Here is a 22,034-nt window from a genome sequence, read left to right on the forward strand (position 1 = left end):
CATCCAGTGCGTGCTGGTGAGCAACGCAGGAGGAGAGACGCCCCACGGTCCCACCCCCAGCTGGACTCTGCCCTCCCCTGCCTTCCTCTGCCTTCGCTCTCCCACCGCCTCACTCCCTCCTTGGAGCCCCGTGTGACACCGCACATGCCGGAGGCTCCTGGATGAGCAGGGAACCTCGCAGGGGTGGCGTGGCCCCCCACCCTTCTCGACGCCTGACGCCTCTCCCTGAGCCCCACGCTGGATCATGCAGTGCTTCCGAAGGCAGCCCAAGCGCAGCGTGTCCCAGGAAAACATCCTACAGGAGCAGAGCCGTAGAGTGGCCGCGTTGAACGGCATCAGGCTGGGTAAGGGACAAGTTGGCCAGACCCTCAGGACTTCCACACGCTGGCAGTCGCTTCGTTTCTGCCTCTTTTCCCCGCGCAGAGGCAGTGCTCCACCCTAAAAGCAACTCCAAGGTTATTTTTAAACTCCTGAGGTTTCTTTCCCTTTCCTTTGCCTGTAGCAGCCCGTCAGATGTGTTAAGTGCTTCGTTTGAGGCATCAAAGAAAGTGGGACCTCTTTGACAAAGGGTCGGTTTGCAAATCTCTTGCTGGGCTTTCTGAACTGTCGCTGGTTGAGAGTGTTTGGGGAAGGCAGTGCCCTTTTGCTGCCTAATTTTAGGACTTCTCAGTGGTCTATTGCCAGTTGCTATAAGAGCCTGAGGAACCACCCAGAGGTCTGCATTCACCAGATGAAAAGAAACAGGAAACCCAGGGAGTTTTGTAACTTCTGTGTCTGGCTATGAACTCACTGCTGGTTCCTGCTCTCTGGAGAGGCAGCCCAAGTGGATGCGAGTCCCCTGATTTCCATGGCTACAGAGGGCAGGTGGAAATGGAAAATCACCATTTACCCGCCTGAGTTCTTTGGATTTTATGAGAAGGGCTTCCTGCCCCTTTAAACCAACAAACCTGAGTTATGTCCGGTCTTAAACCAGGTGGGAGAGGGAAAGGAGGCAGGAGGAGGCTTGTTTTATAGCAGTTGTAATTAACGTGTTTATATCAGATCAGTAGATTTGCAGGTGAGTAATGCAGAAATACGGATTATCACTGTCTTCTAAAGACATTGTTCTAACTGCCTCCTTAGTGAACTCAAAACCTGGCTTCTACCATGACAACTATTGTTTTATTGTGTTTCCTGCTTGCTGTAAACCTGAGATAATGCAAAGGTTAACATTTTTAATGCCTTAGTGTCTAAAGCTTCATTGTGCAGTACATTAACTTTATGGTTATTGCAGTGCTGTGTGTGCTTGAGGCACTCCCACCTTCGCCAAACATGATTTTCACACTGAACGTTACTGTGCACTAAATACATTCTGTTTAGAAAGTGCGTGATTGATATCTTGCAAGGAGGGGGGCCTGACCCTTGAAACGCAGTCTGCAATTTGGCACACCAAGCATGTATTTGCTATTTCACAGAGGATGCTACGGAAGGCACAGTCCTGCCACATGTTTCAGGCAGGACTTGGGACATCTATTTCAGTGTGGTGATTGTGCTTCTCATGCCTAGTGTTGTTAAATAGTTGGAAAACAATGTCCTTGTCCCGCTGCACAGTGTTTTTTAATTTTTAGATTATATATGTGTAGGATGACTCTGGTTTCTTTCATACAAGTTTCCATTGCTGTGAGATGGAGCCCAGGACTGCAAACCTCCTCAGCTCCATGGGGTTGGTAGGCAGAAATTCTCAGGAGCTGGTTCAGGCATAAAACTTGAAATGAGGTTTCTGCTGGAAAAAGCATGGGGTTTTGTTTGTTTGTTTGTTTGTATTTTCTGGAAAGCAGTTCTCATTACCAGCTGAGAGTAATGTCCCACTGGCACATCAGGGGTGCGTTTGTGTTCCTGTATCAGCAGATCAGAACGTCTTCTGCTCCATCTCTGGCCTAACAAAATGCTGGTGCTTTGTAGATAGGCATAGAGAAGCTAAGCGGCTCACCCAAGGTCATTTAAAGAGTGAGTGGCAGTGCTTGGACTGGGCAGAGGAGGCAGGGCCTGAAACACTGGCTCTCTTTCCTGGCCAGCTGAGCTGTCTGAACTTGAACTACTGCTAGACAGATGCAGATCAGTCCTGAAACAGCCTGTGCCCACTCAGTTAAGGGATGCCCGTCCTTCCTCTGGGCCCACCGTTGGGTGGTTCAGTCACTACTTGAGGTCACCACTGGCAGAGGTCAACTCTGGCTGACTGCTCTCTCTATCTGAAAGACCCCTCACATCAAAGGAATGACCAAGCTGTTAGACACCCATGATTAGCCCTCTCGCCCTTTCCTGGCCAAACTCGCCATCTCCTAGAGGCAAGCTTGTCTCTGTCCCCTCCCTGGCTTTTCTCACTGCCCTTTGACTCATGCTTCCTGCCATCTTTGATCTTTGATGTGCTTTCACTGTGCACTGACCCTCTTCATCTTTCCCTCCTGCTCTTGCAAAGTGCAGTGGCCTCCTTTGCTGAGTCGTTTAACCTGGCCTGGTCCTCCAGCACAGATGAGTGGAAGGGCTACTCCCAACCCATAGTTAGATCCTCTGAAGAGGAAGGGGAGTTTTGATCCATGCTAATGCACTGACTGGGCTGTGCCAGTGAGCAGGATGAAGGGCTCTGAGCTCCAGTTTGTGTCTGGCCTGTGTGGATCAAGCCTGGTGAAGTGGAATCTGCCCTTGGCCTCTGCCTGTGCCCATTCGGATTTGCCCGTATCACATTGGTGAAGCTCTTTGGGATGCCCAGGTAGCATCATGACGTGGTACACGTGCTGCAGGCGGTGTCTGTGTCATGAAACATGCCCCAGTTAACAGGGATTTCTCATTACGCACTGATACGCATGGGCACCCAAAGATGGCTTTCCTGCTTTCCTCCTCATGTCAACCTAGGATGGCATGTCCTCCTCCTAGTGCCATAACAAGGCCTCACATTTTGGAATCTAAAGAAAGAGAAAGAATGAGGCTGGGAGCCAGAACAGAAATGTTGTGGGTGAATAGAGAGAAGGAAGAATGGGATGGTCTGGCCTATTGTCAACACCTGGGTATGCTTGAACCTCAGCAAACCCAGGAGGGTGACCCAGATCCCATAGCTGGGATCAATCTTTGACCCTTCTGTGTTTTGCAGCCATTGGCTTTTCTTTTCTTCTCTACATGAGTTTTTTCCTGAGGCTTCCAGAGGAGGAAGCATTCGAATTCTTCTCTTGGGAACCCCCAGACCAGACATGAGCTGAGAGGCCCAGGGGATGCTGTAGCATGGGAAGACACTTAATTAATGAAATAGCTAATTGAATGTGGAGAAAGGAGAGAGACCACAGCAACCTTTTCAGGATCTTCAGCTCCCACTGTGGTGTTTTCAAGTCTGGATGCCTCAGCCAGGCTCAGCTCTGGGCATGCTCCTTGGCCTCTGCAAAACCAGTAAAACGATGTGAGCGGCTCACTGAGCGGGCACTGGACACCCCTAACATTTATCTCTGATGGAGATCTCAGGCTTTCTTTGGCAACCTAGAATACTCTCTTTGGACTAATGTATCCCTGTTGCAAACCATGGTGCTGCTCTCCGCTGCTGCCACCATGCCGTACCTTGGTTCTCTGCAGCACCCGGCACTTTGGTTTCCTGTGTGAATTGTCAGGATTCTGGGGATTTGGCCACTGGGATTTCATGCTGGGTTTTATTTTTCAAGCAGGCCTGAAGCGATGCTTGGTAGCCCTGTTTAAAAACACAATTCAAGGCAGGTGTGTCTTCCAGGGAAGGACAAACCCAATGTCACAGCGGAGGGTCGCACTGCAATATAAATGTTATTGCATAAATCAGTTAACTTGGATTTCTGCTTTGCAAGACCCTGCGTTATATTTACGTAGCATTGGGAAATTTCCCATGGTGTGAGTGTCAGGCGGCTGCAAGAAGCCGAGTGGTTACCTGCATTGTTGAGATAAGGTTAGCAAAAATCCCATTGAGTTGGGCTGTGCTCGGTCAGTGCTAGAGAGTTAAATGCTGTTGCACCAGCTTTGAACCAGCCTTTCATGCAATGTCAGAGAGCTGCAAGGTGCCTATTACGGAAAGCCCGGGATGTGTTTCTCATGTTTCAGGCTCTCACCCTCCCCAGCCCACACGCTCCAGATCTGTAATTAATGGTTGGTTTGAGGGACAGATTCCAAGGTATTTAGGTATGTGGAAGTCATACACTGCTGAGATATTCAAAACCGTGTAGAACGCCCAATCTATGTTTTCAAAGTCTCAGTAGATACCTGTTGCCTCTCTAGATGTCTAAATGCCTTCCTGAATCTAGGCTATGATGTGAAACCTGAAGTTCCTGCAACCAGAAAGTCTGTTTATTATTACTTGGCATTGTGGTGGCCTGGTAGGGTAAGAAAAATAAAGGTCCTCTCGAATACCAGCTGAGCAATGAGAAGGACATGGCGGCTGCCTTGTTGCTACCTTATTGATGTGATGCTGCCTGCCACAAAACTTATCTGTGTATGTCCTAAGCTTCATAACACTGGTCTTCAAAATTCCCATGTGGATAGGAGGGGACTGCTTGCCAGAGAAGGGAGAGAGGTATCTTTGTGTATTCCTGTTTCCATAAAGGAAATTTGTCACAGAATAGATTTGAAATCACTTGAAAGTTCCTGACAGTACTCCAATTACAAGTTACACGACTTTCTTTCCTCTGCTTTTACTGTTACCTTGTTGGTTTTGTTGTAGTTTTCGCATCCTAACATTATACTGTCTTTGTTGGGAAGAAGGTGTTTTATGTTTGTAAACCACCTGAGAATTACAGTACAAAAGTCTTTGGAATCAATCTAAGAAATCTACAAGGCTCTGGCCTCTGTGAGCATAACGTGTGGCATGGCAGGTTTCTGGGTCTCTCTGTCCTGCCGTCCTCCCCAGACCTGGCTGCACTGCAGTGGGCTGTCTATGTCTGTGATTAGTGTCCAGTGGAAAGGAAGACTCTATGAGCATCATTTCTTGAGCTGACTCTTACAGCATTACCACTACTATTTCTCTTCAGGCCTGAAAGATGACAAGGATCTGAAGTTCCTCCTGAAAGGCAGCCAGCTGCTAAAAGTGAAGTCAAGCTCTTGGAGAAAGGAGCGGTTTTATAAGCTCCAGGAAGACTGCAAAACCATATGGCAGGAATCGAAGAAGATACTAAGATCTCCGGAGTCACAGATCTGTAAGTAGAGTTTTACTTCGTCATAGGTGTGAGGCACTGTGGGACAGAGGGGGGTGAACCAGGGCCATTGTGCGTGCGGTGTGGAGGTAGGACTCAGAGCAATGAGACTGGATCCTTCATACCTCCTGTAACACACAAACTGAGTGATGCCGTCAGCTCAGGAGATGCCTGGGAGGAATCTGCCATGTCAGGAATGGCCACATTTCCCAAGCTCAAGAGCTGCTGCTTAAAATCGTTGTGGGGTGGGTTGTGCTGGTCTCAGGAGCCCTGCCTGGCTTGTTTCCTCCCCAAAGCAAGAGTTCAGGTTACTCAGGTGCCTGAGCCCTGATGCTCAGTGTGAGACATGGCTTGAACATCTGCGGTGCGGTATGGTGCGCTTGGGCTGTTGGTCTGGGCTCTGCCAGGACACTCCTTTCCTGCCTGCAGCCCCTGGGAAAGCTGGCATTTAAGCCTCACAAGGGAACCACAGAGTTGTGGAGATCCAAGGGCTGCAGGAGATATCTCTGGGAAGGAAAGCCTGTTCTTATCCTTGTCTTGGAAACTCAGAATCTGCCCCATTGTAAAAAGTCCAGATATGACAGTCACCATTATATGGACACAGGGAAAACCATTCTGTGCCAGTATCACCCAGCTTGGGGCCATAATTGGGACCAGGAGCCCAATTGTGCAGTCAAAATGGGACTGGGCAGGGTATGTGTCTGTATTTGTTTTTTCTTCTCATTTGGTGTTTTTCTAGCATATTTCTCTGTCACTAATCATCACAGTCTTGTAAAGCCAGCAGGTAAATTCATAATGTGGAATATATTTTATGGCATGTTGAAACGTAGAACACACTGCCCGTGTTATTTACACAATGTTTTTGGTAACAAACACAATTAACTAAATGAAGGGTGGGTCTTCCAAATTACCCCCCTCCCACAACCAGTGATAAGATTTACAGTAGGAGGAGTAAAGTAGCAGGGAAAATTATGTTTGGTTTATAGCCCTGATGGCCACACTCTTCTCAGATGACCTTGGGCGCCTCATTTAATCTCTTTGTGCATCCTTCCCCACACACTTCCTTTCTCTTTCTCTATCTAGTGATGAACTGGAGGCTGTCCCTTACTGTGTGTTTGCATGCCCAGCATGGCAGGGTCCTGAGCTCAGCTGGGCTGCTTAGGTAGCAATGCAATAATCTGTGATAACAACAAATGCAGAAGCCTTAATGAATGTTGGCTCCCTAGGAATGTCTGCTCTATTGGGCCCTGCCCCACAAGAAAGCAAAGTCCTTTCCCAGGTAGTGTCTTGCTATAAAACAAATAAGAGTGTGAGTTGAGAAGAATGACTTTCAGAGCTTTCTTTCCTGTGCTCTAAGCCAGCAGTTTCCAAATTATGGGGGTGAGAGCACCTCCAGCAACGGTCCTGACCCCACCTGGTCCTCTAAAGCAAATGGGAGGGATCCTTGTGCTGTGGCTCCAGGGTCATTGATGTCTGCTTGGAGAAACACTGGTTGAACTCATTGCCTCCATCGCTGGGGCGGTGGCACGGAGAACTGGCACAAGTGTACCTTTTTTATAAAGTGAGCTGCAATAAGAGCCCTGCAGCGAGATCAGATCCTTTGAGCTGGGTGTTGGGCACAGGCTAGGAGTGTGGCTGTGTAGGTGTGGATTTACAGCGCTCGAGATACACTCTGCTAACTGGTCATAACCAAGGTTGCCACACTGCTGGAGACAGAGGTGGTGCCACTGCAGGATGGAGAACTTGCTGTGCCCTGGGAGTGTCCTCAGTGCACAGTGAAGACGGAATAATATTGCCTGCTGACGCACCCACATGTATGCTCCATAACACCTCCATGCACACACACCTTCCCCCAGTGAAAGAGTCTTTTTTCTTGTTATTAAGATAGCAGGAAGGGAGAAAAGGCAGTCGAGGCAGAGCTTATCCCTGCTGCTCTGAAAAAGCAAGTTCTGGCAGGGCTCCAGCCAGGCTGCCTTTGCGCCCGCACACCCAGCCGGCTGCAGGAGCACCCCTGATGCCGCATTGACCTACCAAGTGTGCTGAGCAGGCCGCGTCCCACATGCTCCTGGGAGGATGTGAAACTGTGCCTGCAGTTGTGGTGCAAGCTTTTGGGAGGGTTGGAGGGCCACCTCGGAGCTGCTTCCACAGGTGCTCTGGACCTGGAAGTCAACAAGAGAGATGAGTACTGACCGAAGTGACGCCTACCCAGTCCCAAGCCATAACCTCAAGGACATCCATTTTCCCGTGCCTTTCTCCTCTGTTGGTCCTCTGAGACCTTCCATTCCCAAGTTTTCAGAGTGATTGCTGGGTTTGAGTTTCTTTTTTGTACTTTTAGCTTCACCAGGCTGCTTTGGGTTTAGGTATAAGGAGGTTTACCCCTGGTTACTGTTGTGTCCTCTGGCGGGCTCTATCACTATGGCTGCCTTCTCATTTGGCCGGGTGTGTGAGGGCAGTCAAACCAGAGGAAGAGTGCAGGGTCATGATTTGATACTCAAAATCAGGGACTTCAAGGCGAGTGTCTCCAAAGGGTCACCTTTCCTTGCTAACAGACACTAACCTTGCCCTCCAGTAAAAAGCCTTGATAAAACTGAGATAAGCTGCGTGTTTTAGGAAGGAAAAAGAATGAGCAGAATGGAAACTGGAAGGTTTTAGCAGCAGGTCTAATCTTTTCTGCAGTGTTGTGGATAGCAAGCAGATGGAGGCACCTCAGAGGAGCAAAGTCTGGTAGGGTAAGTGTTCTGGTTTTGTTTGGACAGTTTCCTGTTATTCCCATTACTGTTCTTATAATCATACGGAAAAGCTGTTTGTAAACCATTGTGTGGTGGTGTCCAGTAGATAAATCTGGGGACTGCCAAGGTTTAGACAGAAGAATCTCAGATGCTTGAAGTTAAAAAGCCCCAACATATCAGGGTTGTCACAGGCACAGATGTTGCCTGGACCAGATACACAGGGTACAACCAGTACCTTCCTCCGTAGTCTTTATTTTAAACAACTGGAAATTTAGATTGGGTGCTGTAGTACACACAGGGCTTTCTGGGGGCTAGGCTGCCATTCCTACATGGGTAGAACATAATCCATTTTTTTCATTACCCATAATCCATTATTTTTCAGTATGTTCCGTTTAGGCCCAAGGGAAGAGCTTTTTTCCAAAACCCCTTGAAGCATCTTAAGTGGTCAGTTTTCCAACAGACACGTTATGCCCTGTGTGTACTCTCTCATTGGCTCCAGCAGAAACATTGGAGTGCTGGGCATGAAAGGCTGCACAAAAGCACCTTTAAAAATCCATTTTTCACCATAGCCTGATGCATCCTGGGTCTGAGCTGCATACCAGGCCCATAAACGCACTGCTGCTGTCTGTTATCTTAAATGTTGTGTACAGCCACGGTCAGGGTAGATACTTCTTTGTCCCATGAGGCTTTTACACATCGAGCAGCTTTCTCTCTGGGCTGAGAAAACAGGGTTCAGGTGGCAGGGTTAAGAGTTTGGGGGCAAAGAAAAGGTTTGTGCAAGGGAGCTGGTAAACAGTTCAATCAGAGCCAGTTCCCTCCTGAGCATCACTATGGTGGGAGGGAGGAGAGGCGAAGGGGGCAGGGAGACTTGTGTTGAAAGAGCAGCAGCCTGTCAGTAACACCATCTGTGGTCAAACACCAGGTCTCATCTACATGAAAAAAGGAGCAAACAGGCACCTGCTGCTTTCAGTGGAATCGATTTTTGAAAGTCTTAAACCAGCTGAAATCTCTAGCTGGAGCTCACTTAAGCCAGACTCAATCCCTTTAAAAACTCTCTGAACTCAGGCATTTGTAGGGACGGTTGAAAACTTTCCAGTGAAACATCCTTTTGATCATTTAGTGGAGAAACAGAATATTCAAAACCAGAAGGCTGAATGTGTTGTTTAGGTTTAGAGGTGCTACAGTGGAGCCTGGAGAAGCTGGTGCTTTGCTACCTCCTGCACTCTTTCTCTGCTGGAGGCTCAGGGAGATGACGTTTCCCATAACAGCCATGAGTGAGCTTCACACATTGCACCAAGGATGACTCACTGGGGGTGTGTCATTGAGTCACAAGCAGTGTAGTCAAGAAAGAAGTTCAGGAGTTTTGGCTGAAGAATTTCCATTTCTGGCCAAAAGCTTTACTTAAAAACTACTATTGTTGGGCTTTTTTTTCTTTTTTTTTTTTTTTTTTTTTTTTTTCTGTATTTTGGTTGAAATAATCAGTTTTGGGAGCAGTTTACAGAGGTGAGCTAAATTCAGTTGCACAACTGCATGTGGTAAGTGATGATTGTAATATTATTTGAAGCAATGAAATTGATATTTTGATCTAACAATTAATTATCCTCACTATTAAAAATGCACAGAATTTGTTCCAGTTCCTCTGACTTCTGACTCAATTATAGGATATTTTTGCATGGTTTACATAGTACAAAAGCTTTATGTTAATAGCCTACCACTAGTGTTCAGCAGGAAACATTTTCCTTCATTTTTGAGTTCTTGTGAAATTTAGGAATGCCCTTAAAATGCCATGCAATGAACATACCATACCATTTTTGTGGAAGAATGAACGAATATCTCCATTGAATTAATGTCCTGAACTTGCTTGCAGAAGAACAGAAAGGATGTGATATTGCTCTGGACTTGCTCAAGTCAAGAAGTGAAAACTTTAAGTTGTTCCTATTAAATGCCTAAAGTCAACAGAAACTCTCAGCAACCTGTATAGACACAGCAGGCAGCTGACTGCACCGACAGCTTCCTTCTGGAGCTGGGTAGGCAGTTTCTTCAGGAATCATTGCTTCACGGTCAGACATGTATTTGTCCCTGGAAAAATATCTGCTGATGTTAATGTGTTACGCAAGGTGGCCGTCAGCTGTGAAAACAAAACCGTCTGGCTGTGGATCTCATTAGTTTTTATCAAAATCACTCAACCCATAAAACAAGTCATTTCAAATGCAGAGCTGTCTTTTTTTTTTTTTTTGATTTAATTTTGAATCAGGCCACCGCATGCGTTGCTGGGACAGTTTTCACCACAGGCAGTGTGCTGACAAATATTGGCCTTATTCTCCATAGCATATGTTAAACGCAAAGAAAGAAGTGTTGAGAGCCTTAGATCCAAATTTAGCAGCACTGTAATGGCAGGAGAAGTAGGAACTGGTTGCAGAAATAGTTTGCAGGGCCCTGGTTGAGATGTTTGGAAGGAATGTAAATAGAGAGCACTCTATTTACGTCAACACCCCAAGCTGTGATGGGTAGACAGAAAGATTAGGTAAAAACCTTGTAATAAAAAGCATTTCCAAACAATCTGTAAAATTATGTGTGCATTGCATCACTGGTTGTCAGCTGGTGACACACACCAGCAACGAGGGCAGACTGCTGTGCAGCAGATTTCAAGTTAAAACAACGTACTGAGCAAGTCAGTGGAGGGGGACAGGAGAAGAGAATGGATGAGGAATTGGCAGCTGGGACCTGCGGTAGTTCACACACAGGGAGATGAGTGAGCAACACGGTCAGGGCTAAGAAGGCACAGCCCTGTGGGGCTCATGCTAAACCCACACTTGAATCATTATGTTAAAGCATCCCTTAGCGATGAGGGTGACGGATAGCTTTTCGTGTTCCCAGTGCAGAGAGCCGACGGTGCTCCAGGTCCTGCTGATTACAAAAGTCCTGATTCCAACTGCATTTGGCCATTAGCATCAGCCACCGATGGTGAAACCGAAATCCACTAAACTGCTTTTTCTGGGGTGAAACCAAAGAGAGAAGCAGCACACAATGCCAGTTTGCCCCATGTGCTCCGTGTGTTGTGAAATCCATGTAGTCCTGCTGCGGCCATCCTGGCTGGAAGGGCAGGCAGGTAGCAGCTTTCATCTGTTCTTGACGAGATGCTCAGCCTGAGCTGCAGCTAGTGAAGGTCTGATGTCTCTGCAGACATGCAGTATTGTGTGCAAATATGGTGCAATATTATCGTGTGCAATATTAACAGCTGAGTACATTTCTCATCCGCATTTCCTGACAGTAAACAGAAGTGACTTATTAAGACAATTAGAGTGGGATGGAGTAATTCAGTGTGACTGAATGCCACATTGCAGAGATCACTTCCTAATGACAGGGAGGTAGGGTAAGGAACAGGAAGGATCCAAGGAGTATTTCCCCCAGAGTGAAAAAAACTGCCCTCTTTCCTTCATGAGTAACTCAAGGCCAGCTGTTTTGGCAGTGCCTCCAAGTCTCTATACATTGACCCTCCTCTCCCTTTTTATCAGCAAAGGCACAAGGAATGAGAAGCACCTTTTGGTCCTTGTCCTTCACATGCCCAGTGGTTTGCAGAAGATGTGGATTCAGATCCTTGTTCTCTCTCTTTTCTGTAAGACTCTTGAAAGAATCTGTCTTGTCAAAGGGCTGCCTGTCAAACAGGAGGAAGACAAAGGCTGATTGCTGTCTGCCTCTGTTCCTCCTTTCCCTGTATTCTTTAGGATTGCCAAAGTGTTTTGCTATCCATGCTCCAGGCACAGGCTGGACATTTCACCTGAGGAGCAGTGACCGGAGAAGAGATGGAGAGGCCAGTGACCAAGGCTCGTCTCTCAGACAAATGCTCTAATCATTAGGCACCTTGTCAGGCTTGTCCTTCTGGCTCCTCAACACTTGTATTTTTGGCTACCCAATGGCTCATAGGGCATACATGTGACTCGGATGGACTCCTGAAGTCTGAAATCTCTGGGGTTACAGCTTTTAGGGTGATGGGGAGATCGAATTTGTATCCTTCTCCCTACTGCTTCCTGCAGGAACCGGTCTCACACAAACGGCCACCCCCTCTCCACGTGCACGTAGGGCTGAAATCCTTGCACTGGGGTGTGTCTTGTGGGGAGGGTGGCCAGGTCCTGCTGGAAGGAGGTGGGGAGCCTTTTGTGCAGGGGTCACTTGAAGGAAGAAACTAACTTCTGGGGCATGGGGGAGCTTTTGGGTCAGGCAGAGGCACAGGTGAGGTTCTGCACCGACTCACAAAGGTTTTATGGGTCACTGTTTTGGACTTAGGTACTTGCAGACACTCTAAAGTCTGGTTGCAGGCACATCAGTGTGAATAACAGCTTTTGTTTTCCTTTGAGAGGTGTTCCTCTTCCTTCTGCATGAGGGGACAGGCTTGCAAGTGTAACAGCAAGCTCCTTGAAAGCCATGAAGAGGCAAATCCAACTCAAAAGACACACCCAAAAGATACATGTTGGCTGCCTGAAAACATCCTGGCTGTCAAAAGTGGCCTCCTGCATCCTGCGGGCCTGACTCCCATCTGCCTGCTAATTCCCTGGGTGAAACAGGGGAAGGGCATTGGTCCAAGAATTAGCAAGGGAGGAACACAAGGGCAGTATCCAGTGATGAAAATTGAAAGGACGATTAAAAAGAAAGTTCTCAACATCTCCCTGAAACTAGTTCAGACAGGAGTAATTTCTCTGGCTCCATGGAACGCTGCTGTATGTCCATGTCAGTGGGGAGTCTACAGCTGTGGCACTGGCTGAGCAGCATCCGCAGCAGCCAGGAAGGCTGACCAGGACGTAACCTGTTTGACTCGATGTCTGCAGGCCAGGAAGGACACAAGCCTCCTTGTGTTGTGCTTCATGTTTTGGGCTTTACACAAACCACCTCTTCAGCAGACGTAACCACTTAGGAGAAGTAGATGCAAACTTTCCAGACTCTCTTCTGCTTGTGGTTACCTCCCCGCTGTGGCGTGATGGGGAAGGAACAGGGAGGTTGCAGGATATGTGATTGATGGGTATTTACTGTAAGTGTTCCTCTGCTGTGAAACATCTCTGTCCCCCAGATATTTCTGATTTCCCTCTGCAGATAGCTCAGCTGAGCACACAATTAGCTTGGAACTGCTAATAAAGTACACTCACCGTTTGGGAGCAGCTGATAATGTACTCATGCTGGGTTAAGATTTTCCAGAAAAGAGATAACATTTGCAGATGGCTTGGGCCGACTCCTTTGGCTTCAGCTTTTTTATTGATAGATGACCAAGCTATGGAAAGCTTTAAAAAGTGTCCTCCCTTACCCTGCTTTTTTAACAGTTCCTGCATTGATAGTTTCTTTCCTTGTCTCTTGCGTGACTACAGTAGACATCAATCCTGTTCTTCAGCCTTCCTTGTACCTTTTCTGCATCAAGGAGCTCTGTGTCCTCTATCATCCACTTCTCAGCAAAGAGATCAAGGCAGCCGTTCCACACACAGGTTTTCAATCTTTTTTTCCTCCCACACAGCTCTCTTTTCCAGTGGATTCACTTTGCCAGGTAATGGTTTCCAAAGAATCCATTCTAAATTTCCAATATTTAACATCAGATTTTCTAGTCTTGGAAACACTAGGTTGTTGCCAACCCAAAGTTTAGGGATTGATTGCACAAGCAGACTAGCTAGCCATTCTGAAGGGACAATAACTCTTACGAGCCAAGCAGTGGTGAGCAGTTGGCGGGTGATGAGGAACAGCAGGATGATCCTTCCACTTGCACTGCTATAACCAGAAGAGACTGGGAGTGTAAGAGAATCACCCTCTTATGGACCATCTACCTGGCACAGGTCTGCATCAGAGATGCTCAGCCTGGACTTTCTTTCTGGTCACGGGTCCACTGTAGTCATGGATTATTATCTTGCCCTAAAGTTTTTGTCTAAATAAGACAGAACCTTTGTATTCCAAAAGTTTCTTTTTTTTTCCCGTTGTCTATAAAACAAGTCTAACTAAACTTTAGACTTTTTGACTGAACTGAATCTGTCCAAACGTGATAGCATCACTTACATTAAGGGCATAGTTCTACCTAAGGCACAATCACTATCATTTGTCCCAGTTAATGGGCAAAATCACCAGCAAGGCTCTTCATTAGCAGCCCCAGCTGCAAGGGAATTGCAGCCCTTTTCTTCCAAGGACAGGTTTTAGTCCTCAAAACCATAAACTCACTCTAAATTGGCCTGATAATGCAATTCCACAGTAGCCCATCCCAAGCCAACCTTTTCCTCCCCTCCCCTCTGACTGATCAACTGTTGGCCTTTACAAAGTGATAATAAAAGACCACACAAAGATAATTGCTCGTAATTGTCAGGGAGGAGCTTTGCTAGCTTCAGGAAGGTCATTATGGTATGTTCTTGTATAGGAACCAAACCAGAAAAGTGCTGTGGAAGATGTTTGATCACCCCAACATGTGGTGAGAATTTAAAGCAAATGTCAAATGTTGGTTTTGGAAAGTCACTGATTTTTGAAGACTGAATTTTTCTGGGTTTTGGGCGTTGATTCCCTCCACCCCAGCAGCTGAGCATTATCATGACTGCCCTGGAAGTTTTCAAACTCTAGGGAGCATCTGATGAATTTTAGATGATCCCAGAGCAGCCATGCTGAAAACATGCAGAGTAGATACTGAGTTGTGTTTTTCTGCAAGTGTTGACTTTGAATGTACTGGGTGCTTTAATGGTGAAATTGAACCAATTTAAATGAAGGAGCAGATAAAATGCATTTTTAAAGGCAAGTTTCTCCTCTTAGCTAAACAGTGGGGATATTTTATGCTTATGTACTGCTTTTCAATGAAGCTCCTTCAAGATAAGCACAAATAAAATAATAAAATCGATCTCACACACTTGTGACACAGGAAATAGGAAACAATTTTTACCTGTAATGTGTGGTTTGAGGTAGAGGAAAAGTTAAGCTTTTTTTTTTTCTCCTCCAAATTCCTGTGATTATATCTATTTTTTGGCATTGGCGTGCTTGTTATAGAAGATGGCTGAACATCTCTCATGTGTGTTGCCTTTTCTGTGTGTGCCCTGAGATGGTATTGGTAGGTGTTTGCAAAACATTAACTGACCTGTCTCCCGCCTAAGAAAATGCAACAAGACTTTCTCGGTTATGGACTCCAACACTGTTTGCAAACATTTTTGCCATTCATTGTGTGTAGCTGCCATCTCTACTTCGGTGTTAAGTTTCTCAGTACTCAAATGTGATTAAGCAGTTTTTGCCCTTTCCACTCAATCATTTGGAGGTGTAGTAAGTGGCCCAGCAAAGACAAAAAGAGGCTGTGCGTGATGCTGGGAGCTGGCCTGATTTCAGCACAGTTTAAGGGCACCCGTGTGCTGTCAGGGACAACAGCAGTGTTTCTGTTACTTTTATTTAATAACGTAGAATGCGCCGCTCTTGCTGGATTGCCTTGTGTGTGCATTTTGCAAACTTTGTGTGGCTTCAGGGCTCGTTTCCACTAGCTGAGGGACAGAGATGGAAATGGGGAAGGACGGTCTTTAAAGCAGTGTTTTGCTTTCTTACAGCAAAGAGGATCAAGTCTACCCTTGACAGGGGTGAGGATGGAGTATGGGCGACACCAAACTGCTCTGAAGCTTTGGTCTTTGCATCCCTAATTTGCACTAGAGTGACTGAGAAGAACATATGGGGATTTAAAATTTTACCTTCTCACTTTTTTTGCAAACTAAAGCATGACTATTTTGGTCCCTGCACTCCTCTTGCTGAAGTCAGCTCTCATTTTCCTGGGAGGTGATGTTCACAGGGAGGCACAGCTCCCCCCTCCCCACTCTCAGATGGAGGCAGAGATCAAGTCAGGGATTCTCCAAGGACTGGAACCAAACTCTTGGCAGATTTGTGTCTCATAAACATGATATCACAGTATGGCATCTAGAGCATATTCTGCTTCTTTGTTAAATCAGGAACATGGGGAGAGAGTTTTTCCTTTTAAAATTTTTTACTTTTTCTGCTCCTTTTGATTTGAGCTTTCTTTAGTAGCAGAGTTTGGGGAAGAGGGGAAAGGGAGGGGAATCTTCCAGAGGCTGCAGTAAAAGGAGAAAGAGTAATTTCTTAATATCCCTCACTAAGTAGAGATAATGTTGACTGAACCCCTGCTGACAGCAGGCTCTGCTTTCTTTCCACAGTCTCCATTGAAGATATTCGGGATGTGAGGTCAGGCCATAAAACAGAAGGTATGGAAAAATACGCCAAGGATATCCCAGAGTATCGCTGCTTTTCCATCATTTTCAAAGATCAGCGGAAAAACCTGGACCTCATTGCGAGTTCAGAGGACGATGCCAACCACTGGATCTCTGGCCTTGCGAAAATCATAGCCCACAGCAACTCCATGAACCAGAAACAGAAACTCCAACAGTATCCTTTGCCTTTTAAAGTGATTAATCACAGACAAAGATGCACTTGTCTTTCCCTGTGGGTGGAGATAGTAGACTAACCCCCTTTTTTCCTATTGGCCCATGGCACTGAGTTTTCTCTTGCACTGATTTTGCACCCAGGCAAACTCCCTGGTTTCCAATGCTTTTCTTCCCTGTTTTGCAGTGATACAAGCAAGAGTGGATTCAGGCTTCACATAGCTCCTAAAGCAAAGAATTGCCTCTTTCAGGGAGCTCCAGATAAAACAATCATTATTTTTTGTGTTCTTCAGGGATCTGTTTCACTTGCATTGCAGTAAACTCCAGGACAGACGCTTCTTGGCAAGGCATGAAAAGCCCGTACTGTTTATCATGTTTCTTAGTAATACAAGGCAAGGGAACTGATTCTCCTGTTCTGACTGCCAAATTACTCTGGGGTAGCTCCACTGACTTTAGTGAAATTACTCCTTCTTTGCCTCAGCATGGGAGGAAGTTTTGCCCCGAAAAAAGTTGGAATTGCTCTAGTGACAACAGAAAGGTAAAGCAGCAGAGCAGGAAAGGAGGGTGAATTAGTTGTGAAATGGAGAGTGAGTTAGTTATTGGGTGAAATCGTGGCTCTGGTGAATTCACAGGAAATTTTCCCCAGGGCTGCATTTCACTCCATAAGTTGCTTTGCGATCACAGGTCCCACATCCATATAAAAAGAGAGAATATCTGTGGGTGGAGATTTTGATGGATTTTCTGCAGTCCCTGTGTGTCTGAGGCCCTGACCATGACATATGAACCTGTTGGCCGATTTTGCTCCGATTTGACATGGCCACAGCAGCCATAAGTTCCTTTAAGCTTCACAAAGGTAGGGATCCAGCTGTCAGAGAGGAAACCAGATAGCGCTGCTGGTGAGAGCAGGCTGCGTGAGCTTCATGCCTTGTTCAACATCAAAGCATCTGTGGAGAGGAGGGGACATGCAAAATCCTCAGCTGGGGAACGTCACAAAGCCGAGGCTGAGGCTGAGCAGGTATCAGGATGTCTTGCCCTCAGTCAAGGCTTCCCTCCATGGGGGTAATAATGTACTGATGGTGAAGGAGATGGCACATAAATACTGAGCTTTCACCAGGCTTTACTCTTCTGTGGATTCTTTGAAGTCTAATAAGCACTTGTACGACTATAGTGCTGTTCATTTGAAGCAATCAGACTCCATTAGTTCTGATGTGCATGGGATGCTGTGATTATCTCCTGCACTATGAGCATCTTTTCAGAAGGTTTGTCAAGCTTTAGGCTGCATTCCTCAGCAGTGTTATCAGTTGTGTGTCTGCGGTGGTAGGGAGTAGTCCCCAGACAAGTTGATATCTTGAGACAGTTTTGCGGTTGGAAATGTTGCACCCTGGCAGTTTTCCTTTTCAATGCGAAAGCTGTCCCCACTCCACAGTGTGTGGGGAAAATCTGGGCTAAGAAGTTGTCCCTAGAGCATGTCAAATTGAATATATTGCTGAAAAACTTCCCCATTAGAAGAGATGAGATTACTAAGGGGGGGAAAATAACAATGACATTTGGAAGGGAAGAAGGCTGTAAATTTCCAGCACGGAAAAGTGCCTTTCTGTCTTTGGAAAGCAGAATCGAAGCTAAACAGGGTGGGTAGGCAAGCTGTATTTCTGGAAGAGTAATTACTGTGCAGTGCTGGCTTCCAATCTGGGATTGTCTCAGGACGTTTAACGTAACCTGGAATTACAGAACAGCATGATTTCTCATTTGAAATTTGATGATATTTAATTAAAGCCTGGGATTTTAAATTTAGTCTGTCTTCCCTGGGTTTGCTTGGCAGCGTGGGCTTACTCAGATCTTCCTTAAACCTCAGAAGCGTTCTCTGCATCTGTGAGCACAGAAGGGGAAGAGTCAGTAGATGAGGAGAAGTTTTGGGTCCCCTGCCTGTCCCCCATCCAGCCATCCAAAACCTTGCAAAGCAAGTAAGGAATGAGAAAGATTTTGAAAACAGGTATTGAATGCAAAACCTGGCTAGTTTCAGAAGGGGTTTATTCAGTTTGTAAGATGATGGAGTTGCCTGTGGTAAAGGGACCCGATGTAGAGTCTGTGTCCTTTCCAGTCTTGTGTTACTACAAAGATAAAACTCCCACACACTTAGTGAGTGCTGCTGATGTTCTTATACATACAGTACTTTTTTATTAATCCTCAGATTCAACTCTGCAACAAGCTGGCATAGGTTATTTAGTAAATATTGCAGGTATGTGTGCAGGGAAGACGTTAGACCAGCAAATACAGGAGGCTTCTCTTTTGAGTAGTATGGCACTATCTGCTTCAATTGTGGGATTGATGTATGAGCTCTTCTTCTGGTTGGAAAGCACTTACCAGAAGTTTTGCAGCATTTCTCTTCCGAGCACATTCATGGGATATCTGCCAGATAGTTTCAGTCATCCCTCTTTGGTTTCTAATAGAAACCTGGTAGCCCTGGAGCCGGCAGATCCTTTAAAAACATGATGCAGGGAGCAGGCTTTCTCCAGGTATATACACGAATGGGACCAGCTTTTTACCTAATCCATCCAGGCCCAAATAAGCATGTAAGGTGAAAGGAAGACCCACAACCAGGGCTGCAAAATCCTGCTCGTATCAGATGAGAAGAATTTCAGTCCTTAGTTCACCCAGCTTCAAAAAGCTCTCTCAGACCTGAGAGGTTCCAGATGCATGAGGAGTTTGGGTGTCTTGGGGACTGAACACTGCTATTTGCTGAAACAACAGCTTGAGGCCCCAGTTGTCTGTAGTCTCCTTTTTTCTCTCTTTGCTGCTTGCCCTTGCAGCGAGAGGGCCCACTGTGTGCCTATGCTCTTCGTGGGCTATCAGATTTCCTTCCTACATCCTCAGCCTCTCTGGAAGGGATATAACAGGAAAGCATCCTGTGTTTGCAGGCAGGACCGAGGCATACTCTTTTGCAGATGCATTTACTGCCCAGATATTGCCTTCCAGAGTCAACTCTGGATATGTGCGTGACGTCAGGGTGCTCATGATCAGTGGAAATGACTGCAGACTTTTAAAAAAAGGTGGGCTTTTTCCAGTGGTTAGAGCAAAAAGAGTAGTTCCTACACACAGTTAGTGTTATCCAACCCTGCTGCTCACCTCTGGCCATGACAGACTAGATCAGACTAGATTTCCTCTTGGCTCGCTGGAGTTGCACGTTACTCCTGCATTATTTTTAGGGAAGGCTGTGAAGGGGACCTGAGGTGCAGGGGTCGGCTATGAATGGGTGGCACCGCTGTTGGCACCATGTTGACATGCTGAGCACATGCTCTTTGGAGCACAGCTGGTGGAGGGCGTGTTCTCCACCCTGGGGTGGATGGTGATGTCCATAGATATACTAAAGTTATTGTAAACCCAGCTCTTATGAACTATTATTACAGTATGATACAGTAATACTCCCTGTGCATTTCATGAGAGGAAGACAAGACCCACACAGTTTGGTTTGATTCTGCTCACAACGAAGTTCTTAAGACATATAGGTAGAAGTCCCTAAAAAAATACAGAAGCTGAAGGTGAGTCCAAAGATTAATAGTAATGCTTCTTTTTGGAGAACCTCTGTTCAGTGTTCACCTCGATGTACTCAATATTGATCAAATCCGTAACAATGACTTTACCAAGCTCCACTTGGGAGCTCTTTTCATCCTTCCTCTATCCCCTTTTGACAGCGTGGAGCAGAATGCACTAAGAGAAATCAGACTGTTCCTGGCTGTGGCCAAAAAATCCTACAGGGTAAAGAGAGCTGATCAAGCCTAGGCCAGACGGTGAAAAGTTTCTCCTGGGTCATGATCACTTGTATCACAGTGCATTTTGCTTCTGCCAAAGCACTGTTTTTCAGAGCATAAGGTGAGATGATGTAAGCTGTTCAGTGGTAGCGTGTTGATTTACAGCAGCTGCAGAGGTGGTTCAGTCTTTAAAAGAGTTACCCCCCACCCCCCCTCACCTCCCCCCCTAGGCAGCAGAAGGGTGGTATTTAGTCTAGGCACTGACCTGGAAAGATTTCCTTACATCATCTTGCAGCTGGATTCATACCTGCCTGAGGAAAGCTGATAAAAACAAAGACAACAAGATGAGCTTGAAAGAGCTTAAGGACTTCCTGAAAGAAGTGAACATTGAAGTCGATGACTATCATGCCAAGAAGATTTTCCAGGTAATGAGAGCAAGTGGATAAAGTATTTGCTGTTGGCTGAGGTCAAGGTCTCCCACAGCTTTCAGCTTTGGTTGGAGACCTAAGCTAAAGTGAACTCCTAGCCTCTTTTCCCATATCAAGGAAAGACTCTTGGTTTTTCATGCTCAGCAGATTCACACTAACAACTAAGTTAGGCCAGTACAATGCTTTTGAAAAGCAAAGTTCAAGTGTACTTTAGTGCCAGGTGTTTCAGGTGTTCTGCATGCCACAACCACATGTCAATGCCTAAATCTGGCTGAAATTGATTTGGATACAATTATGGACCCAGATCTTCACTTTCTCAGAGGAGGAGAGTACCAAGTGACAGGTGTAAACAAAGAGAAAGTGCAAATTAGGAAAAAACCCACACAGATTCATAATAGACATCTAACATTGCTCCCAAACCTGGATCAGTCTGGTTGATTTAATAGCCCAAGGAATATTTAATCTTGGCAGGGACACACACTTCTAAATTCTCAAGACTGGCTTGCAGACTGACCCTGTCAGAAGATAAGAAAGGGTTGAAAATTTCTCAGTCGTTAAGCTTTTGGTTTCTCTCTAAAGAAACCTTCCTGCTGAGGTGAGATAAAACATCTGGATAACTTCCAAACTTCCACCCTGTCTAGAAGGAGAATTTGAATTCACGAGTGGGCAGTTTCAGAAATGCTTTTTCTGATCAGCAGTAAACATGTGGATGGTTTTGGGCACTGGGCTGTTTTTTCTGCTCCTTCCTGTAAGCAGATAGCAGGGTATGTTCGCAAGATCTCACTAGGACCTTTCCCCAAAGGAGGTACAAGTTTCCTATTCCTTGCTTTTTGGAGGTAACTCTCTGGTAACCCTGCAAGAATTGGGGGAAGATCATCAGCATATCTTAAAGAATTTCAGCTTGCAAATTCTTCCAGCTGTACTGCCCGCTCTGGCTGGCATACCCCATGCTTTATTCCCTGCTCAGGAAGACCCTGGAAAAATAGCGATAAGGCTAGGATTCCTCTGACGGAGTTAGATGTCTCCAGTGCAGACATCTACATTGGAAGTAGTCACCAACACTTACGCTTCCTCTGCAGTCTGTGTACGTCAAACCAATAACTGACACCAGGGTGCAATTCACTTAATCCTAAAGCACACATCTCACATATGTCAGCTGAATCACTCCCTAAATCTTCAAACATCAAAAATCTGGAAAGACACACTTTTTTTTAAGAGGTACAGTCTCCACTGCGTTCAATGAACCTCTTTTCCTATTGCAAAAGTTACAAGGGAGCTCTAGGAGTGGAAACTTGAAGCTCGATTTGCTTTTTGCTTAAGGACTCCAAGTAATTACTAAACCTTGGTTCAACCCATCTTAATGCAGGCAGCTAGTTGAAGTACCCTTATTAAGCATGTAATTGTTGTAAGTTTCCTGTATAGCCGCTGAAAAGAGAGGCTCTTCTGAGGTTAATTCAGATCTCTTGTAGGCTGAATTGCCTCCAGGAAGAGTCTGTCTTGTTCCTAAAGCAATGACATTGTCAGTTTACATACTGAGTAAACTTAGAGGGACCGAGACATTCCAGCATATTAAACAGGTGATCTT

At 46.0% G+C, this 22,034-nt stretch overlaps 1 protein-coding gene across 2 annotated transcripts in view; it reads left to right on the forward strand.

The window, feature by feature from the left end:
• The first annotated feature begins 244 nt into the window (after window positions 1-244).
• PLCD1 (phospholipase C delta 1) overlaps window positions 245-22,034 on the forward strand; it is a 46,243-nt gene continuing 24,453 nt past the window's right edge. For both annotated transcript variants that reach the window (XM_086466436.1, XM_086466437.1), the window contains exons 1-4: window positions 245-344; window positions 5,010-5,174; window positions 16,051-16,279; window positions 20,317-20,446. In XM_086466436.1, coding sequence (XP_086322562.1) covers window positions 245-344; window positions 5,010-5,174; window positions 16,051-16,279; window positions 20,317-20,446 — 624 coding nt within the window. The remainder of the gene's footprint in view (window positions 345-5,009; window positions 5,175-16,050; window positions 16,280-20,316; window positions 20,447-22,034) is intronic.

The sequence above is a fragment of the Leptosomus discolor genome, chromosome 6 (genome assembly GCF_034619465.1).
Source record: "Leptosomus discolor isolate bLepDis1 chromosome 6, bLepDis1.hap2, whole genome shotgun sequence".
NCBI classification, from domain to species: Eukaryota; Metazoa; Chordata; class Aves; order Leptosomiformes; family Leptosomidae; genus Leptosomus; species Leptosomus discolor.